Source organism: Saccoglossus kowalevskii, chromosome 9, assembly GCF_978046115.1.
Source record: "Saccoglossus kowalevskii chromosome 9, keSacKowa6.1, whole genome shotgun sequence".
NCBI classification, from domain to species: domain Eukaryota; kingdom Metazoa; phylum Hemichordata; class Enteropneusta; family Harrimaniidae; genus Saccoglossus; species Saccoglossus kowalevskii.
In genome coordinates, this window is record NC_140649.1 from 19381564 (window position 1) to 19399850 (window position 18287).

Sequence of the window (18287 nt, forward strand, 5' to 3'; positions counted from 1 at the left end):
CTTATTCCGGTTAACAGCAATTACACAAAAAGGCACTAGCAGCATTCATTTATTTGCAAGAGTTATATGGGGTTTTACGTTTGTAAACAGCAAATTACAAGCCTATATGTTAGTGTCGTCCACTTAAATTTATATTTTGCAGTTATTGAAAAACACCCGACAAAGGTTTATATTTCACAAAGTTCCATAATCAACATGAAAAAACAACTCAACAACTTTCAAGAATGCTGCAATGGTAAGACTTTTTTGTATTGTTCATCTTTTGTAAAATTAGCAACTGTCATGCAGTAAACTGCAAAAAGCTGTGCAGCCACTGAGTTACAACTTGATTACATTATCAATAAATCTGACCTATACTGCACCAAAGCTAAATTATTGAGAAATATGATTTCAGGCCAGTAACACACAAGACATCATCTTGACTCACTAGTAAACAATATGCAGCCGCCTGCACAGTCAATCAGCCAGTCAGTCAGTCTGTGTGTCTATTAGCAACTAAATTTTATCTCAAGTTATTTCACCTTTTGCACACCATACATACATAACTCTTAGAAGATATTATATCCATCGGTTTAATGAATTAATGTACAAATGCCAAAACAGGGGAAATAAAGTTGAAAATATTATCTCTAAATTTTATATCATGAAGTAGTAAAAATGATTGCATTTTTCATAGCACAACCATGTTACTGTTTACCCATTGAAAACCTTATCACAATCAGTTTTTCCGTCTACGATTTGTATCTACAGGTACACAAATATCAGGCTCGTAGTTGGCTATGTTACAAATCAGCACAATCAATACAACATTCGTATTTCCAAAACATTCATTCTATGTCATATCTGGTTATCTGGATATATTGTAAATCATTGAAATATGTACATAGGACGAATTATCAACATCACGACTTATCTTACAATTTCTTCTGTTTACACAGAACAGCAACATGAAAGCGATCCAGAGAAAACGCCAGGAGCTCATTCATAGGATTTGCGCAAATATGAGGAATACCACATACTATCACAGACCTAATAAGATGTCGAAATTGATCTTCAATGAACAATATCATTTACTATATTGTAGAATTGCCAAAATTGGTACCACTAGTTGGAAACTAATATTGTTAGTTCTGTCTCGGGAACTTAATAATACAAATGCAGATTATTCTTTCAGAAAACTGCATTATCGGAAATATCCAACCATTTCTTTAAGTTCAAATGATAAGCAAAACTACACTTCATTCTTATTTGTTCGCCATCCTTTCAAACGACTACTGTCTGCATATAGGGATAAATTTGAAACAACAGTTGAGCCGAGTTTTGGGAAGATAGAGCGACAGATAATATCGCAATGTCGTCCCAATGAATCAATATCTGGCAAGAACATGGTATCGAAGGTTTCTTTCCTTGAGTTTGTCAAATTTCTGTTGAATTCTAAAGTAAAATCCAATTTCAATGAGCCCTGGGATTTCCAGCACAAAGTATGTTCTCTATGTGACCGATCTTTCGATTTTATTGGTCACTTTGAAAATATGGAAAAGGAATCAAATTATCTCCTTAACTATATAGGGGCCACTGATGTATTTTTCCCGAAACACAAATACAGTTTCCATGTTACTAACAGCACTGACGAAAATATTTATTTGAAATACTTCTCACAAATCCCATCGAATGATATCATTAAACTATATGAATTATATAAAATGGACTTTGATCTGTTTGGGTATTCTTTTCCCGATGAACTATTTTAAGTAATTGGTTCGTACTAGCATTTTTTCATTAATGTGGTAATTTAATACTTGTTTTGTTTCTGATACCAACTCTTTATATTTTTTCCATAGCTTATTTGTTCTGTCCACAATCAAATGTTTCTTGTATTTTGAAGATATTTAGCATTACACATTATACTAGTGGGTACTTTGATATTTTAATAGTTATGTGGTCCTTTAGCCAATTATAAGTTGATACTTATTGGAGTTCTCGTATAATAATTCTGCGTCTTGTCATCGTGGCTTACAATATTATATTTTGAGGTACCACAGAAGGTTAATTGAAATTGACATTCCGAATGGAAGAGGTGCTTATTTTTAGTGATTTTGTTTGACCTCCAGTTTGTTTTCACAAGTATGTTATGGCTGAAATAAACACTACGTTAAATACTATGTTTGTTCCGATTACGGCCTAACAGAATATTCACATGGCCATGTTCAATGTTATTTTCAATTGTCAACATATTTTGTGTTCGATATAAAAGTTATGATAATATCCACATACAAAAAAAACGACTTTAAATTTTTTACCAGGGTAGCAAGCGTTTCACATACACTTTAATCTGGCAAGGTAGATTTACGTTTATAATATACTGTTAAAAGCGTTCTTCTCATTTTCATGGTGATTCAATTAGTTAAATTTCCCTTTAGGTGATATCACGACATATTGGTGCCAAGACCAGTATATCATTTAATTTTAATTTTTCCAAATTGCTATACTGAATGTGACGTTTGTTGGTTGGACCTGTCTGATTAGAACAGGTGTGGAAGATTATCACGAAGCAACGACAAATATAAAGCAAAAACATCCAATAATCACCTCGTGTGCGGGTTTATATGCAGTTTAATGTTACACAATAATTTAGATTGGTGGACGCCAATACCCTTATATGTATATATAAATATGTATAAGAATGCACAACAATCAACCAAACATGATCTAAGTGACACCACGGTTAGGTGGAACAAATAATATGCTTGATATACTTATCTCCAGTAATATCCTTTGCTCCTTAACGTGGCCTTCATTATGAACTGATACAGATAAGGATGATAACATCATGCACTGTACACACCATATAAATGTTGCTATTAATACAGCAAGAGGGTCAGTGAACATTCGATACTTTGCAAATATGTATATATATATATTTGTAAAATATGACTTAAATAAACTGGCCAGGAAAGTCCAGGACTAACCAGTGTGAGTGTATGAATGTTCGGTACCTGAATTTCCTGATGAATTTCATGACGCATGTTAGAACAATACTGCAACCAGCACAGATCATGAATTTAGCGTGTATTGATATCCCACTCTAATGTAGACTGTATATCTTGCTGTGACCATATACATAACAATAAACAGCGAAATAAAAAGAATGCTCTACATGAGACCCATATGTCGCACATGCGTGGGGCGACAACCACCACCCTTTAATATAACTTTTACGTAATATGCAATACAAAATATCAGAAATGTAACTACTATAATTTCTGTAATATGGATTCCTTACATATTTTGTGAATATACAAATGCCCCAGCTTGAATATTGATAATTATAATAACAATATGGCTATGGCAGCCATATGATTGTGTTCGTCCACAAAAATGTTGCAACCAGTGTGTCGAATGGGAGTCCTTTATATCTACTGTAGAATGTATAATTGTGTTTGTTATTCACATTGACATAGCAGGCGATCCATAGTAAATATATCGACAAATTTCTCCAAAAGCAGTGTTCAAATACCTTATGTTCTCAGCCGTGAAATCTTTTTTTCCCCGATAATATCGTATGTAAACATGAATAGTAAAGTGTCTATTTTGCCAGTGGTAATTATTGAGTAATACTGCCCGCCAATCTTTTGGTCCAATCAGACTACTTGGTTCAATGTGCAACATATCCACATAAGATTTTGCTAATTCATACTGTTTTACTACAGAACTACACCCCCAACATATACTGTTATATTTTCTATATGAATCGTAATAATAGTTCAAAAACCGGGAATGTTTTTCAGCAAAAATTATTCCATTGCTCAACACAGTTGGTTCCGCTAGTCCAACTACATAATCATAATGACGAAGTGGCTCTAACGGCGCCAAGACGATTACGTCTGTATCAAGATAAACACCACCCATCTCTTTTAGTATCTGTAGTCTGGCAACATCAGCAGAGTGCTCATGCCATTTCGGGTTAAGTGTTTGATTAAAGACAGCTGTCGGTTCAACTCGATTGACAACTTTTAATACTGGTATCAGCAATTTAGCTTGAATCCACAATTCATTGTCTGGTTCACAGTCAGTATGGAAGAGAATACTTTCAGCTTGCATAATTCTGTGAGCACTCAGTATACTAATCAGATTCACGAAGCGGAACTGGTGACAGGAGAACCAAATAAAATGCGCGATGTTTGGAACTACTATTTCATCATGTGGTTTCAAAAAGCCATACAGTGGTCCTTGTTTGTAAGAGTCGCCAGTTACATTGTGCCTTACAAGTGATACGTTACGGGCATTAAGGAACAAGGTGTCATTTAAAATCATGTCATGTTTAGTGATGATCTTATTCTGTCGCTGCTGAGAGTATTGAAACTGAAATTAAACAAAAGTATCAGTATTTTGTGACTTTTGTCGATACAAACTAAAATAATCCATCTCGCCAAAGCAGTAACAATGCGTTGACAATATTGTTGTGACAAATCCTTTTTACAGAGATAAGCTGGGTTGATTATCTTTCAATATAAAGTAAAATATTGAACATCAAGATCTACATTGCCATGTTCGTTTATATGATATCCATCTACAATACCCCTTATTATCACAAAGTATTACCACTCTTTGTTCAAAGGTATTAGCTTATTGATATGTGAACTCAATATGGTGCATCCCTAGGCATCTATTCTCATAACATCACTTCAGATAATGAAATAGAACTTACCGACTTCTGCTGAATAGGGCCTTGACGTTTCTTCTGAATTTCTGTCTTGTCACTGTTCTGTGTAAACAAAAATTTGAGTAGTTATACTGTAATCTATATTTCAATGACCAGTACATTTTGAGTAAGATCAAGAATGGCAATTGGGTTCATAGGGCTGTTTAAAACATTTTTCGTAGAATGTTTTCTTTAAAACGACAACAATTTTCATAGACTATTCTTTGGCTGAATCACAATTCAACCGCGTAATTTTACTCAAACACATGTATAAATAAATAAAAAGATTACTTCAATCACTGACAAATTAGTACAATTATGTTAACATCAAATTTTAATCTCAGCACATTCGGGGAAATCGTTTACGTCGTAATTCTCCTCAAATGAACAATTCAAATCCTTATCTTTAACAGAACACCACCATTCATATTTGCCCAAGACATGCCACGTTTTCCCTATAGTGTGAATATCCAATCACAACTTTAAAAACTATGATTCAGCATGACTGTGTATTAAGACAACCGACTTCAGTCATTCTTTATATTGGTGCAATCGCCGCCTATGCATTGTTCCTCATACCCGAGCATGTTAATTTGCACATAAAAAGTAACTTCAATCTTGCACATTACTAATCCATATGTGACTTGTTCACATATCTTGTTCAATTATCCCAATAATTGTCAATATTTAAGAATATGCTGATAACATCACAATTTATGCAGCAGCAGTAACAATCATACCAAAGTTGAAGAGTTGTATTGCATGACGTTCTTTAGACACAAACATTAATCATAGATACCAAAACAACAATAATTGTAGCCTATACCTAGTCTCACTCAATATCAACCTTCTATGATTTGCACACTACAACCATTGTTAGTAACAGCCTCATATAACAGTCAGTAACAGTAATTGCCAAAGCACCAAGCTTTCCTTCAGATAACATCACTTCATTCAATGTAACACAACTCACCGACGTCTGCTTAATGATGTTTTGTCGTTTTCTCTTGTTTTCTTTCTTGTCACTATTCTGTGTAAAAAATAGTCAATGATCAGTACATTTTTTGAGTAAAATCCAGACAGTCTTGGATTGTGACGAACGACAAATCACTCTGCACCCTGTCTTCAGGAGCGCCAACTGAATAGGTTTATAGGTGTATCTTTTAATTGTCATAGACTGACATACAGTTAGGTATTACATATCAGGATCTATACTGTCATCTCGTGTTTAGTCAGTGGTTAGATCATACCCATGTACGAAGCCTTATTATCACAAACTAGTAATACTCTCTGCTCTCTGACATGTGCTTACTAATATATAAGTGAACTCACCTCATGTCTAGCTTTACAGGATTGTTAACTCACAACAATTTGCATATTGTACAGGGGGTCATATAAACCTAGTTCAGATTATCTTATAAGCTATATCATACTATTTTATTTCAAAACATCTCTTGTAACTTAATTAGTTAATTTTTTGCTGATTGCATACAGTCATTTGAGATTGCGAAAAAATTAACTGCACACAAGTCATCACACAACACGAGGCATGGACCGAACATGTCAATCATATCGTCCTTCAGTTACGTCATCAAGTGTGGGTCCAACTCTACACAACACATCACAACCACACAATTAATGGGAGCTTCATCCACCATGACATAACTACTGAGGTGTAATTGCCAAAGCACGAAAAATCCCTTCTTATAACATAACTTTACACAATGAAATACACCTCACCGACTTCTGATGAATAAGATTTTGACGTTTATTCTGGATTTCTGTTTTGTGACTGTTCTGTGTAAAAACAAACAAACAAACAAACAAACAAATAGTAGAGCCGTTATACTGTTATATATGCCCATATTTTAATGACCGGTACATTTTGTGTAGTATCCAGACACCCTAGGTTTGTGACAAATGCTTGGTAAACTACTTTGCACCCTCCTTTCAAGAGTAACAATGTGAATGAGTCGATAGGACTAGCATACAGTTAGATATTAAATGTCAAGATCTATGCTGTCACGTCGCGTTTAGTTATTGGTTACACCATACCCATCTACAAAGCCTTATTGAAACACAATATTACCAATGTTATTAATATATTTGAACTCAATATAGTGCACTACAGTATGTGTCCAGATTTACAGCATTTTTAATCGACAATTATTATCAGAGAATATTCCGTGACTAACAACACTTGAACTGAGTAACGTTACTCAATGACTGTCAAAGTTCGAGTCGCCAATCAAATAAAACACAGGAGTGACGAGATTAGTTATATACATGCATCAATAATAAATTACAGAACCATTGTACAGGGAGTCATATAAACCAGACTATCGTATGAGCTATCATCCATGCTATGTCAATGCGTCTCTTATCATACACCTAATTAATTATTTTTTTTTCTGACAGCATACAGTCATTAAACGGAAAGACAGCAATTAGTCTCCTTGTGAACCAGATAAACAAATCCATGTTCGTAACATACGTGAAGTGAACACAAATAAGCGAATATTAATAAATTTGAACATAGTCGCTAAGTTGGTTCCCCACAAACAATAATACACAGTGCAACGTACATAGATGGAAAATCGATCATAATGACTTATTGTCTCTCTGGATGATATTTATAATTCAGGAACCATCCTTAATTATGGCACAGTTCTCGGTTCTCAATTGTTGAATTTGTTTCGGATATGTCGAGCCATCTTATAAACAGTTAATGACTTCTCTTAACCACCTCCTGTAACCTGGGTGAATTCACGTATCGTGTTCTAATTATGTTTCTGAACAATTTTAACCCACCATGACACACTTCTTGATTTAGGTCAAAAAACCATGCTACTGAGGTCATGTCTCAGGTAATTTGTATATTTTGACTTGTGTGCAATCTTGCACCTGCTTACACACATCATGTACAAGGTTGGATGTGGTATATTCATTATGAGGCTATTACTCTCATACGTATTCGCCCTTCCATTCAGATTTACTGATTCTCAACATAACATCTCTTATGCACTGGTCTTACGATTGCATGTTGTAAATTGTTCGTATTATTTTGCCTGACATAATAATAATAATAAGTTTACCCACTCAAGAAGTTGTCTCTCCTGGTAAACATAATTGCTTCAATATAACTGGAATGTTTGGAATGTATATTTTCTTGTAGTCAATATGGACCAGTGTAGATTTACCATCTTTAAATCGATTTCAGGGTGAGTGGGTTGCTTCTTTTCTTATTGTGAATAAACTAAACCAAACAAACACCAAATTCATAATTCGTCATTGGACATCTTTCTTATTATCCAACGTTATCGTAAATTAATAAATTAGCGAGAACATACTATAGTATTGCTCTTGAAATCTTTTGATTTGTTCATCACGAATATAGGGGGATCTTGTGAATTATGCATCTGTATTGGCATTTTGTCCATAACTGTAAAACAGATGGGTAAATTGTTGTATCATAGACATAAGAAAGTGGAAAAAAATCAATATCCAAAATAATTAATACTGAGTGAAAGAAAAAAACAACAAAAAACACTATTTCCAAACAGGTAACAGATGTATTGATAAACGCAATAAGAATGAGTAAGTAAGTGAAGCAATGCCAATAACCAATAATAGGTATTTCAAAACATTGTCATTTTTAATATGTTATTAGAAAGTACCAATCAAAGATACGGTCACATTACCGATATATTGTACACATATCACGACACAAATAAAACATATGAACTTGGTTACTGTCACACAATTTGTCAGATAACTTCTTTCCATTTTTGCCTGTAAAACAGTAACAAATCATTTGAATACAAATAAATAACAGTTATGATTTTGTTTGTTATTTTTTTTAAATGTCACAGGAATCATACTGTACATACGTTGACAACGGCTTGTTCCATGACTGTCAAGTAAAGGGGAGGTGAATCAAGTCTATGCATATAATTTGATGTAATTTATGTGGTTTTCAGTGTCATTCAAATATAACTCTACATCAGATTGGGAAGAATTATCATGTCACTGATTTAAATATTCAAGGCATATTGGAGTTACATATTGGTGTGATAATTATCTTATGATATTTTGCATAATAAATATTGATATAAAATATCTACATTGTCTGTAAATGTTTAGACCTACCAGACTTTCCTTTGTCAATATGTAAAAAGGAAGACGGGTATTCGCAATGATTTTATATATGCGATTAACGACGACCAACCACCTGGCACCACCTGACTATAATAATATGGACTGATTATATTGTTGAATCCTATGTTATGACAGTTTATTAACAATAACAAAAAGGCTATCAATTTTTAATACAGTAAAGTGATAAAAAAAAATTAAATACTACTTGATAATTTGCTTACCTGTGCTAATCTTATATTAACGTGATACGTGTCATCCTGCTGTTTAACATCCGGGACACTCAATATAGCAGAATACATACAAATGTTAGCAGAGGGCGATATTCTTTATCTCCGTATTCTACCTTCACTCGATTTTTTAAACACCTACATGTATTGTGCTATCGCTCTGTCACTATGTGGAAAAAGAAAACGATTTTTTGTATCAATTTTAACTAATTGTTATGGAAATTCACTTTATGTTTTGGCAATTAGTAATAAACTCTGTCTATGTATTACGAAAATAATACAAAAAACACATAAAATGACACAAATCCCGTCTGCTTCTATCAACAATAATTAGGTCATAATTGTTATTCCCATTCCGAAGAAAAAAAACACTTTGTAGAAACTGTGAACAAATTTGTGTGGGTAAACTGGCATAGACTGAATAGAGGCAGTTTTATACTTGTTTGGAGTTTACCCTTTGTTTTCTAGTAAGCAGACAATTGCATTCTTGCAGCTCATTTCCGGACTCATTCATGGTCAGCTTGCATACGTGATCAGTGGAGAAATTCGGGACGCTGTCATGAATGTACACGACAATTAAATATGCTAATTAGTCCATACACTTTATTTCTCTGAAAGTCTAAAACTAAAATATGATGTATGTTTGAACAATACATTTTCTGTAATTGTGTATTTTTGTTCTCGCTATGTGCATAGTTCTAATCCAGCAACCATCCATGAAACAAAGAATTTGTAATCACGTCAATCGCTTCGACCTGTAGGCAGATCTACAACAGTATACTGACTGAAGTTTGTGTAAATAATGCCAAATTCTTAGCAATGAGTATAAAGAAATTCGACATTGTTTATTATTGATTTTTGTGTACAATTTGAGAACCACTGTATTCTTCCCAGAAAATCGTCTGCATTGAATCCTGGCATAATGACACTTGGTACAATATTATTATATACCTACATTTACATACGAGTCTACTGATGACGACAAAATCAATTTGATGAAAATTGACAATCTGTTTATAATTGATTTTATATACTATTTGCGAATTACTGCATTCTTCCATGAAATAAATCTGCATTTGAATCTTAGCATATTGACACTTGATACAATATACTTACATTTACACACGAGTCTACTGACAATTTAGTATGACCGTTGTTACAGTGAAATATCCCCGTCAACTGTGCTGATTCTATCTTTCATATGGTATACAAACACTCAGTCATTTACAGGCGTGTGTATTATTGTAAAATTACAAAACCAGGAAATACATAGAAAGCTATGTATTTTTTTTCTATTCGGGGCAAACAAATTTCATCACCGTGTCAATAGGTCATTCACTGCATATGTTCGATAATATTGCTCAGCATGTAGGCTTTATTATGTTAAATAATATGTAGGTTCCATTATATTGCTTAGCGTGTGGAATTAATTATATTGTATAGCGTGTAAGTTCAATTGTATTATGGATGATGTCATTCTCTCCCGCCAGAGTATTTTTTCCGCACGGCTTCTTGGAGGCAACCATCAGTTGCCGAAAAAGGGCGTGGTTTGCGACGATTGGATGATGTATGCTCTATAATATTGCATAGCATATAGGCTCAATTCACCTTTCCACAACTGTTAATCTAATTGACTAAGTGACCAATATGAATGCAGCGCGTCCAATCCTCTGTTATTGGCGGCCATTTTGTCCGACAAGTTGCCATGTCGGAGGTTCGCCCATAGTTTGATAGATAGATAGATAGATAGATAGATAAATAAATAAATAAATAAATAAATAAATAAATAAATAAATAAATAAATAAATAAATAAATAAATAAATAAATAAATAATAGGTTTCTATCTCGAACAAGTAGAATACAAATTACTGGCACATAATTATGTAAACAATGTAAAACAGGCAAGGTTACTATCGTGGTCAAATAAGTACAGTCTAGGACAAGGCAAGTTTAATGTCATCAACAATTGAAAATAACGTTGAAAAAGACAATCTTGGACAGGAAACAACGTTTGCTTGTTATATTCTGTTGGGCCGTAATTGAAACATACATGGTATTTAACGTGTTTATTACATCCATAACACAGTTGTGAAAAAAGAACACGCATCCACGTAGCCGGAAATTCAGGGCGATGCATTTGAGATGTTACCACTTGTACTGGGACACTGACTGTTCATAAATGTGCATTTATTTCATATTTAATCGATCTTCAAATATTCTATTTCCAGGCCACAAAATCAGGGTTTTCATTTGCATACCAGTAAGATAGTTTCACAACTACGATTCTTAACGGTATTCAATACAAGACACTCGCATGCCCTCTCCTTTTTGTCTGACGTTTGGCGGCGCAGTTTTATTTTGCAAGAAGTAGGAAAGCCGAAAACAGTCGACTGCGGCAAGAAGGGGCGAAGGTAGAATACGAAAACTTTGTTCAATTTTACTCGAAGATGATTTTAAATATTCTACAATTGTACATTTCAGGGCAACAGAAACCCAAAACATAAATGTGTGTAGAATTAAATGTATTTCACTCGATCGATGTGATTTTGTTGTCCGGTGATACACCGTGCTCCGTCTGAATAGATGACTTGTTACTGTATATGACCTCTGTATATTTTGACTGGGTTGTGATTAACAAATATCTGTCACTGTCACTCTAATGACACTATTGTTTTGTTTCTCCGTCCAGACTGATTCTGAACTACTATGATAGGCTGCTCTCGAACAACTGCTTGTGACTCTTCATTGTGTAATACTGATTCTCTGTGACTGCCTCAACGGGTATTTATACAGTCGCTTGCCGAGAAAACTGTATAACATCATCTTAATATTTTAGACAGATCCGTACTGAGTACGTCATAGTGTGGACAAGAACATTCTGGTATACTATCACACATTATTTCTAGAATTTCTGCATTTCTAGAATACATTAAGTAATACCAGTGCTCATTGAAATTGGATTCGGTTTTGTAATTCAACAGAAATCTGACAAATTCAAGAAAAAAAAAACTGATCCATATATGCAGATAGTAGTCGTTTTAAAAAATGGCGAACACATAAAAACGAAGTGTAATTTAGCTTATAATTAAGGAAATCGATGGATATTTACGATCATTCAGTTGTCTGGAAAAAAAATTTGCATTTGTATTATTAAGATGCCATGATAGAACTAATAGTATTAGTTTCCAACAAGTGGTAGCGGGTTTAGGAATTCTATAGTAAATGCTATCTTTCATTGATGATCAACTTCGACATCTTATTAGATTCGTGATAGTATGTGGTATTCCTCATATTTGTGCAAATCCTATTAGTAAGCTCGTGACGTTTTCACTTGATTTCTTCCATGTCGCTGTACTATGTGAACAGAAGATGTTGTACATCAATTGATGTTGATAATTATATCAATGCACACATGATTTACAATATAACAATTGTCTTGATATATCCAGACAGCCATATATATGGAATGCATGATTTGGATATGGTAATGTTGCAAGGTCAGCTAAAGAAATATAAACATATATAAAGTGGTTGCATACACCTTGGCTCCCAGTGAGTCAAAATTATGTCTTTTGTGTTCCTGAGCTGGAATCCAATTTCTCAATTTTTGGATTTGATGAACATTCGATCAAATTTAGTGGTAATCTTATCAAGTGCATGTTGCACATGATTTACAAAACATGCAAATAAAGCTTGTTAGCATTACACCACTCTGTAAAGTTATTGAATTGTTTGTCACGCTGAAATTAGAACTTTGTAAATTATAGACCTTCTTCGGGTATTTGTCCATAGCTGCACATGAAAAAACAGACATGGCCAAGTCATTTGGTGTTTACAAACATAAAGAAATATCGTGCGAATACATGAATGTCGGTAGTTTTATTTCGTGTAATCGTTGTTAAAGGTAATCTTGACGCAGTCGACTTCAATGTCAGCCGGGAAAATAGTAAATAGTTTGCTATATCTTTTCGTTTTTTTATTTATGCTATAGTTTCATGACAGACATGTCATGTCATTAGGAATACAACTTCCGATAACGTTTGAGCACAGATAAATCCAATATCCAAATCAGCACACCCTCTCTACTTCAGCAGTGAAATTAACCTGCTTTAAATAAAACAATCAAAAATAGCTTTAGTAAAGCAGACACATAATTTGGTCCTCGTTATGCGATTTTAAATTATGGCGCTTGTCAACTGCAAATAAACAGTCATTTTGAAAATGAAAATACAGCCGGATTCATATTCGCCAAGTGCAATATGATAATGATTATAATTTCCTAATAAAGATTGCACCAGAAATAGACGAGCTGAATTGAACACAAATTGGGCAAAACATAATATGAATAAGTCGTCATACTCACGGAAAATCAGTAACTAATAATATATCTATATATCTGTTCTATTTTTTATAGAAGAACCTTCCCAAATAAAAGAAATTCTAACATTTAAAAACATAAGAGGTAATCACTAAACCATATACTTTCGCACTCAAGCAAAAGAACAAACATGTTGGTGAACTAGCCTTGCACTGTGAGTGTTTTATTGTTTGCAATCTGTAAAATAAAAGTTTTTTTCACAAATAAAAAAATAAAAAAACAGAACTGCAGACCTCAATTCTTTATATTTTTGAGAGGGCCAGCAAAGTTTCCACATACAAAAATACACATAATATTTCTATTTAATTTATTTTATTTCATAATATTATCACTAAATTCTTTAAAATAAACCTTTTACAAATTAATGTGTTGGACACTATATAATCTTAATATTTTACAATACATATCTTTATATTTAAATCTGTTTCAAGACATTTGAAAAAATATTTTAGAAGCATATATAACAACACAACAACTAGATTTGGTGTCACAGTTTGCTCCCAATTCATATTGGAATATTGCCAGCAATAATTAATAAAGCTTGTTCAGAATACCATTTATTTCCGGCATCATACTCAGTGGCTAGTTCTCAGGATCTACAACAGTAAATAAATAAACAGAAATCATTTTGATGCCATGTTTTTAGACGACATCGCACAGATATTCAACACCACCATATCGAGTTTGGATCTGGACCATACCATTTCAAGCTGCAGGGTGTCTAAACAATGACTCAACAAACAATAAACACATCTTCCACCCACCACACAAATTTTAGCCATAATTGAACAACCAAGAAAGCAACAAATATTAGGCTGCATCCTGAATACAACGAGATAGCGCATTACAACCAGTCATTACAAACATGAAATCGTCCACCCCTCACAGTACACCCTACAGCATTAATGGTTCCTATACTCATTTGCATATATGTACAACAAGCTTAGCCAATAGATGCACCTGACTCATCAAACTTTTGACCAACAACTCATTCTAAATATTGTTGAGTGAGGGCGCTATTTACTAATGAAAGGAATCTTTTAAAAGTATTAAACATATATATATATATATATAATAAAAGGTTATTACAAATCATTAGTAACCCTAACCCTAACATTAGGTAACCCTTAATTATTTGTATATAATAAAAGATACATATATAAACAAACGGAAAAAAAATATTTGTATATAGCGAACGTGTAATGACAATTATTTATATACAATTAGAGTATACCGTTTTCAATGATTTGCAAATTATATTTCAATATTTATTGTATACAAATTAGTAATTCAAGCATATAAATATTAGATACACAAAACATGTTTTCCAAGAATATTTATAGAATTATGTGTTGTCCATGTTTTGGAGGGGTGACACCAACTGAGATGTACCGCGCGAAAATGTTAGACTCGCGTTCATAGGCAGACCACAATTTACATATGTATCTCATGGATAAACGCTTGTTTGTAAACAATAACATGCCATGGCCATCTGACGACACCCCCGCTTTAAGCATTATACTGTCACACATATGACGTATTGCGTAGTGATACCAGGTCCAATGTCATTCTTATTCGGATACAAAAAAACACCAAGGTGAAAGTAAATCAAGGTTTAATTAATTATTATCATGTAATGACATAGACTGAGATAAAACAGTCATGACTTTACAATTCACGTGTAATCACGGATCACTCTTATGAAATTGATTAGAAGTTCAGTCGCCACTTTGCTTCACTAGAACATATATTTTCAATTCTAGATCAGATGCATCCTCAAACTCATCAAAAGTTATTATTACTTTGAACTGATATAATTATTCTGGTAAATTTAACTTTGTAAATTTCTGACCATTATACTGTCAAGAATTTGCCAGGAGAAGATTCTCAAACAGCGGGGAACCATAGAGCTTGTACAACATTTTGGTTTTCATACGCGATTTCTGAAACATTGCCTTTATTAAGTTAACCAAAGAATTTTACTTGAATTCTTTATATATGAATGGATGCATTGACTATAGTGTGTATCCAATCAAATGGTATATAACAATAATTGATGATACGTCCGCCAATATATCGATTTGAATTATGTTGCTCATTAATCGTAGATTTTTTTATCGTTTTTTACTATCATATATATATAAACATATGCCTTGTAGCTGTAGCTATACAAAAGATATTTACGCTGTATGGGCATAGTCGCTTGTGGTCCGTCACTGAAATGAACTCGAAACATATTATTAGTAGACACATAGCAAACAACTAATCGAAAGTGGCATCATACCCCAACCGACCAGCCAACAAAACAAGGGTTCATTTACCAAATAATGGTGACATTAGATGAAAATTATGTTTCTGTGTGCATGGAAGTGCATTTCGAAATTCATATCAAAGGAAAATACATGTTGGTTGAAACACTATATCGATCTCATATGATATACTGCCATCAATGGTAATAAATAATGACATTAAAATCTAACTTTCGTGCAAACCCACCAGATCAAACAACGCATCAGCTGCGACTGAGTTGTCAGAACATTTGTCCGGCTGAAAGTGAAGAATTATTAACGATCCAGTCATTATGCTGCTCAAATCAAGGGTGCCACTTTATCTTGTAATATTCCTTTGTACTGTGATATATCTAGTTGCAAAATTACAACCACTTCCTTCACTTAGCCATATCGTCAAGACCATTGGACCTGTGAAGTCATCCTTTATAAAATCTGACTTAGCACAGAGACCAGCTTATCATTACAGTGTTCAACAGACCAGTGCGACTGCACAATGGAAGTCAAATCTCCACAGTAATAATAACATCGTCGAACCAGGATCAAACATCAAGATATCCCATAACAAAGGTAATTTACATAGAAGCACACCAGTAGTTATGATGCCACACTATATTCATCCAATGTTCGATCGGCTGAAAAATGACGATGGTGCAAAGTTGCTGCAAATTTGTTTGAATATCTTAAAGCAATACAAAGCCGTCACCCTCCAATTTTTAACTACTGGATATCTTGAAATGACAAAAAGTTGGATTTGTAACATAGATTGTTTTGACGTTATATCTCGAGTGCTGTTTATCACTACTGGATCTAATGTGTATGAGGATCTCAAGAAGTTTAACGTGACGAATGTGATTTTACTTCGGTTTAAGACACTGCAATCTTTCTCCTATGGTCAAGTTGGTTATTGGAAATACATGGTTTATCGTACAGGTATTGTGTATTTCCTATTACAAAATAACATACCCGTTTTTATAACCGAGTCTGATGCTGTATGGTTTCATGATGCGCACCCTGCTGCGGTAGACAAATACCACAATGTTGATATAGTGGCCGTGATGAACACAGATAATGGTACAACCCTTTGTGGTGGAATGGTTTATTTGAATTGTACATCGGTTGTGAAGCAAATTTGGAACAAGACTTTTGAAGGGATGGAACATATTATAATGGGACATGATGACGACAATGAATCGATGAGAAACGGGAAAAACGACCAAGCTAACTTTAATACTGCTGTAAGAGGAACTAAACATGTAAATATTGAAATTCTGCCACGTTCTGCATTCGGTGGCTGGTCTCCTACTCACCCAGGACCTGACAGAATTGTATCACATAATAATTATGTAATAGGGAATATACATAAAATAAAACGAGCAAAGAATGCGGGATTCTGGTTCATCACTAATGATGGTTTGTCATGTCTTAATGATACATGTTTAAAATTGGGACTATAAGTAGTGGCAGCTATCACCGACAATTAAATAAGTCCTGGCTTATGCTAGTCTAGTGGTATCATTAATTTATTGAAGTTTATCAACTCACAATATAATATGGAATACATATTATTTCTGACATTCGTTGATTATTTCATTATGAATTGCGATAAGCAATTTCAAGCGTCATGGCAAGAAGTTATGCATTTGCCATGTGCCCAAGCGTCATGGGAGCATGAATCAGAGGCGTGGGTGGAACATGCAGCTTTAGACTAGAACCGATTTGCCTCTCTGTTTTGATTCTGTCAGATGGTGCTTTTTATCAAAACATTATGTCTCATATTTATCTATTATTGAATAAAAATGACTTGGTAGTGTACAAATGCAGTAATAAACGAGTATGAATGATTAAATAATACACCTAAAAATTACCTTACCGAGTTGATCAAAGAGACACCGTTCAAATAATGTCGTTTAAATAAACTTGTTCACACAAGTTCAGGTCCACACGGGTTGTATAATGGCGCTGTCTTTTATTTGAGTTATTACAATTTATTATCAACCATATCAATAAATAGTTTTAAGTAAACATTTAATCACTGGAAATAAAAACAAGCCGGTAGGCTGGTTGGCGATGGGCGCCGCTCAAAAACAAGCAAGATGCGTTGACGGTTGCCATGCTAGGACATAATAAGCATGCTCATTTGAACACTGTTATTACAAGACTGGTAGTAGGTAATACGTTTAGGGCGAAAGTATTCAAAAATCAGTTTTCGGTGGTGGGCCAGGATTTTTTTCCAATTAGTGACGGTACGACCTGCCTGTCAAGTATGAGCAAAATCAGTCAAGCCAATAAAATCAAAGAGGAAAAGCCGTTGCCCCAAATTTGAGGTCAAATATCTCGGTAATGTAAATAGACAACACAAAAACAAATGGTAAATTGGTGCCCACACTGAAGCTGAGTAGAATGAGCTATGTCCGAGGTTTGTTATTCCAAATTTGTAAGAGGAGATATATTTGGTACGAGGCTATCCAAAAATCCAAAAGTTTTTTGTCTGTTGCTATGGCAACGATGGACCAGATTTTTGTTTCCGAGT

At 33.9% G+C, this 18287-nt stretch overlaps 2 protein-coding genes across 2 annotated transcripts; one reads left to right on the plus strand and one right to left on the minus strand.

The window, feature by feature from the left end:
- Positions 1-3169: 3169 nt before the first annotated feature.
- On the minus strand, positions 3170-9138 carry LOC144359636 (uncharacterized). The gene is made up of 8 exons (XM_085503976.1): positions 9082-9138; positions 8852-8947; positions 8404-8494; positions 8053-8144; positions 6443-6499; positions 5676-5732; positions 4709-4765; positions 3170-4362 (listed from the first exon to the last, which is right to left on the minus strand). Exons 3-8 carry the CDS (start codon positions 8486-8488, stop codon positions 3448-3450), a joined length of 1263 nt encoding a protein of 420 aa, XP_085360102.1. The 5' UTR covers positions 8489-8494; positions 8852-8947; positions 9082-9138; the 3' UTR covers positions 3170-3447.
- A 6909-nt stretch (positions 9139-16047) lies between these two features.
- LOC146738945 (uncharacterized) lies at positions 16048-17211 on the plus strand. Its single transcript, XM_085503977.1, has one exon. The coding sequence runs from the start codon at positions 16048-16050 to the stop codon at positions 17209-17211; it is 1164 nt and encodes a 387-aa protein (XP_085360103.1).
- The last annotated feature ends 1076 nt before the right edge of the window (positions 17212-18287 follow it).

Bases quoted from the DNA above. Each gene is read 5' to 3' on its own strand.
- LOC146738945 (XM_085503977.1), top strand. From the start codon at position 16,048: ATGCTGCTCAAATCAAGGGTGCCACTTTATCTTGTAATATTCCTTTGT.
- LOC144359636 (XM_085503976.1), bottom strand. From the start codon at position 8,488: ATGGAAAGAAGTTATCTGACAAATTGTGTGACAGTAACCAAGTTCATA. The intron at 6,500-8,052 runs GTATGTTCTCGC...GTTTTTACACAG, and splicing joins ATTTCAAGAGCAATACTATA to AACAGTCACAAAACAGAAAT. The intron at 4,766-5,675 runs GTGAGTTGTGTT...TTGTTTACACAG, and splicing joins ACATCATTAAGCAGACGTCG to AACAGTGACAAGACAGAAAT.